This window comes from Plasmodium malariae (assembly GCF_900090045.1).
Source record: "Plasmodium malariae genome assembly, chromosome: 14".
Taxonomy (NCBI): Eukaryota; Apicomplexa; class Aconoidasida; order Haemosporida; family Plasmodiidae; genus Plasmodium; species Plasmodium malariae.
Window position 1 is genome coordinate 2,984,844 of NC_041788.1, and position 3,317 is coordinate 2,988,160.

Sequence of the window (3,317 nt, forward strand, 5' to 3'; positions counted from 1 at the left end):
ATATTTGGATAAACATTATAATTATCCCAAATAATAACAAAAAAAAAAAAAAATATAAATAAATATTAGGGTAACACTTACAATATAAATATATATATATATATTATAGTACAACCCTTAATGACTTTATTACTAATTTCAAATTGCGCTTAAACTTCTTGCTTCCATTGTTAACACAATTCTTTTAAGATATATATATTTTTTTCATATTTTATTTTTTTTATTTTACTTTATTTTTTATTTTATTCTCTTTGCTCATTTTTGAGTAATATCACTTCAAAATTTCTTTATATATAGGGGAGGTCTCTGAAAAAACATCATTAGATATAAATTTTAGATGTGCTTCTTTTGCTAAGTGAGCCACCTTTTTATTTTTACAGTATAATCTAACGTTACATTCTTCAAAATATCTAGGATGTGTGCCCCTATATTCCTTGTGTGCTATAAAAGCTTCATTTTCATTATCTGAACTAAAGAAATAAACGGAGTCGAGAGGATCGTTTGCACCTACTCCATAATTCAAATGATTCCAATCAATAATTATGTCATCTGGACTTAATCCATGGGTATATCGAGCAATTCTGTCTTCGTTTGTTACATCTTTTAAATATTTTATTAATTTTGGTTCTGAAATATTAATTTCTGAAATGTATTTATAAGCATATTCTGAGTTTCTATCATGTATGACAGAGTTAATTAACTTTAAAGAATTTTTAATCTTTTCATCACAATCTACTTTTTGAGCTCTTTTTTTAATATCATATATTATAGATGAATCCGTTAAATCAAGAAAAGAATCTAAGTCATGTAAAGATTCTGACCATTTAAATATATCATCTGCTAAACGAAATCCGTCACATAACATCAATTCCATAGCTCTGACTTTTCTATGTGTATATACTTGTTTAAATAGAGAAAATCTGTTCATGTAAACGGTCCACACAGGGTGTATTTCTTTAACGTTATAAGTAATATGCCCATTAATAACTGCACTTTGACAAATAATACGATTACAATTTAAGGATGGAAGAGTACCATTTGGTGGAGCTATGGCTGAATCTCTTTGCAAATAATCAAATCTATCTGCATCTAAACCGTTTCTATTATTACATATAATGTCGAAGGATGCTTCTATTAAAGAATCTATAGGATCTAATCCACAAGTAGATTTATTATGTTCTCTTCCTTTTATTAACTTTTTTATAATCTTTATATCACTAACATCTATCATATCATCTTGATCAATTAAATTTTCAATAATATGTTCTGCAATTTTAAGAGACATGGATGCATGATCCCATTTATTTTCTGTATCCTCTTTTTTATAATTCATAAAAAAAGTTTCAAATGTATGACTAAACGGGCCATGTCCTAAATCATGACATAATCCAGCTATCTGCACACATCGAAGCATTCTATTTAATTCTCCATGATATGCAGATAAATTAGCACGATTGCATAAATGGGTAAAATATTTTGAAGATAAGAAACCAACCCCTATGCTATGTTCAAATCGAGTGTGAGTTGCACCAGGATAAACAAATTGGCAAGCTCCTAACTGTGATAACTTTCTTAATCTTTGAAAAAATGGATTATCTATTATATTTTTAAATGTCCAATTATCAAATTCTATAAATTGATGAATTTTATCACAAATAGTTTTGGTATTTTTTATTTTCTTATTTTTACAATTGTATTCATTAAATTGATTAAAAATATTATTACAAAATATTCTTTTTTTTTTTACTTTTAAAATAAAATTAACAATTAATACAAATTCATAAAAGGATATACCCATATCATTTTTTATCCATTCAAATTCTTTTCGTTCTGATAATAACTTTTCAAATAAACTAATATTTCGAATATTATATAATTCAAACTTAGGCCATAAATGTCCTAAATTCAAATAAATGCACATCATTAAAATATCATTCGTTTCAATTATTTCATATATAAAATTTATTAATTTTTCTTTGTCCTTATCTGTTATGGGGAATATCTTAATTACGTCAGAGTTTATATATATGTCAAAGTAAACATAATCAACCTTGTTCTTCATATTTTTCCTCTCTTCCTTTATCTTTTCATAATAATCATACATCTCTTTTACCTCACTGCTGTTGCAATGTATAGAGTTCGGAATTATGTTATTCTCGTCTTTGTTATGTGTGCCATTGTTGTGATAGCTGTTGTTGTGTGTCCCACTGCTATATGCTCCGTTGCATATATCCTTATTATGCGCTCCGATAATATGCATAGCGCTACTAACTGAACTTTTCAATAAAGTATTATAGTTGTTACATTTACCATTACTTGCTACACTAAGTGTATTATACAACTCTGTATCATGAGAATTATGGCGATCACCATTTTCCTTTTTGAACTTATTATTTGCCGTATGATTACTATCGAAAATATGTTTATGTGGACTCCTTATTTTTACATTTAATGCATTACTAATTTCAACATTTTCATCATTGCAAACGTCAGCACAATTTGTAAATTTAAAGAAGGAAACGGTATACATTAAATCGTATATTGTTCTTATATTCTTCACTTCAAACGTTTGTAAAATTTTATCTTCCTTGTCCAGTGATATATTGCGTAAAAATGTTTCTACGCTGGAAAATTCATTTATATTACCAATATCAAATTTCATGTTGATATATATATATATATATATATGTACATATATATTTTTTTTTGTAATTTATTTTTTTAGTATAATATTATATTTTTTACTTTTTCTTTTTTTGTGCAGTATTTTAACATTTAATTATTTATTTAATTATTCGCATATGTATTCTCTTAATTATTCGCATATGTATTCCCTTAATTATTTGCATATTTATTCTCTTAATTACTCGTTTATTTTTTGACTTATTTGTTTGGTTACGTTTTTATACTTTATATATTCATTTAGTTATACATATATTATTATTATTATTATTACTATTATTATTATTTTATTTTATTTTATTTTTTTTTTTTTTTGCTATATCCGGTAATGATACATTAAAAAATTAAAAAAAATGTGTTGATTCTACACATAATTCCTCACTACAACATTATGAACGGAAAATAAAACAATTCAAATAAATATACAAAATAACAAAATTAAAACCTAAATATATTCTACACATTCTAATAAAATTTTTTTAAAAATATTAAGATAAAAATTTGTGAATTGCGAATAAACTGCTAAAAAAATGATAAATTATAATTCTCAAAAAATTTGTTATATATATATATATATATATATGAATGTATATATCTATATATGTATGTATATATGTATATGTGTATATATGTAT

General features: G+C 24.5%; 1 protein-coding gene across 1 annotated transcript; it reads right to left on the reverse strand.

Moving 5' to 3' along the window:
- Positions 1-271: 271 nt before the first annotated feature.
- PmUG01_14073200 (HD superfamily phosphohydrolase protein, putative) lies at positions 272-2,662 on the reverse strand (the record flags this gene model as incomplete). Its single annotated transcript, XM_029008324.1, has 1 exon — positions 272-2,662. One exon carries the CDS (start codon positions 2,660-2,662, stop codon positions 272-274), a length of 2,391 nt encoding a protein of 796 aa, XP_028864625.1.
- Between the last annotated feature and the right edge of the window lie 655 nt (positions 2,663-3,317).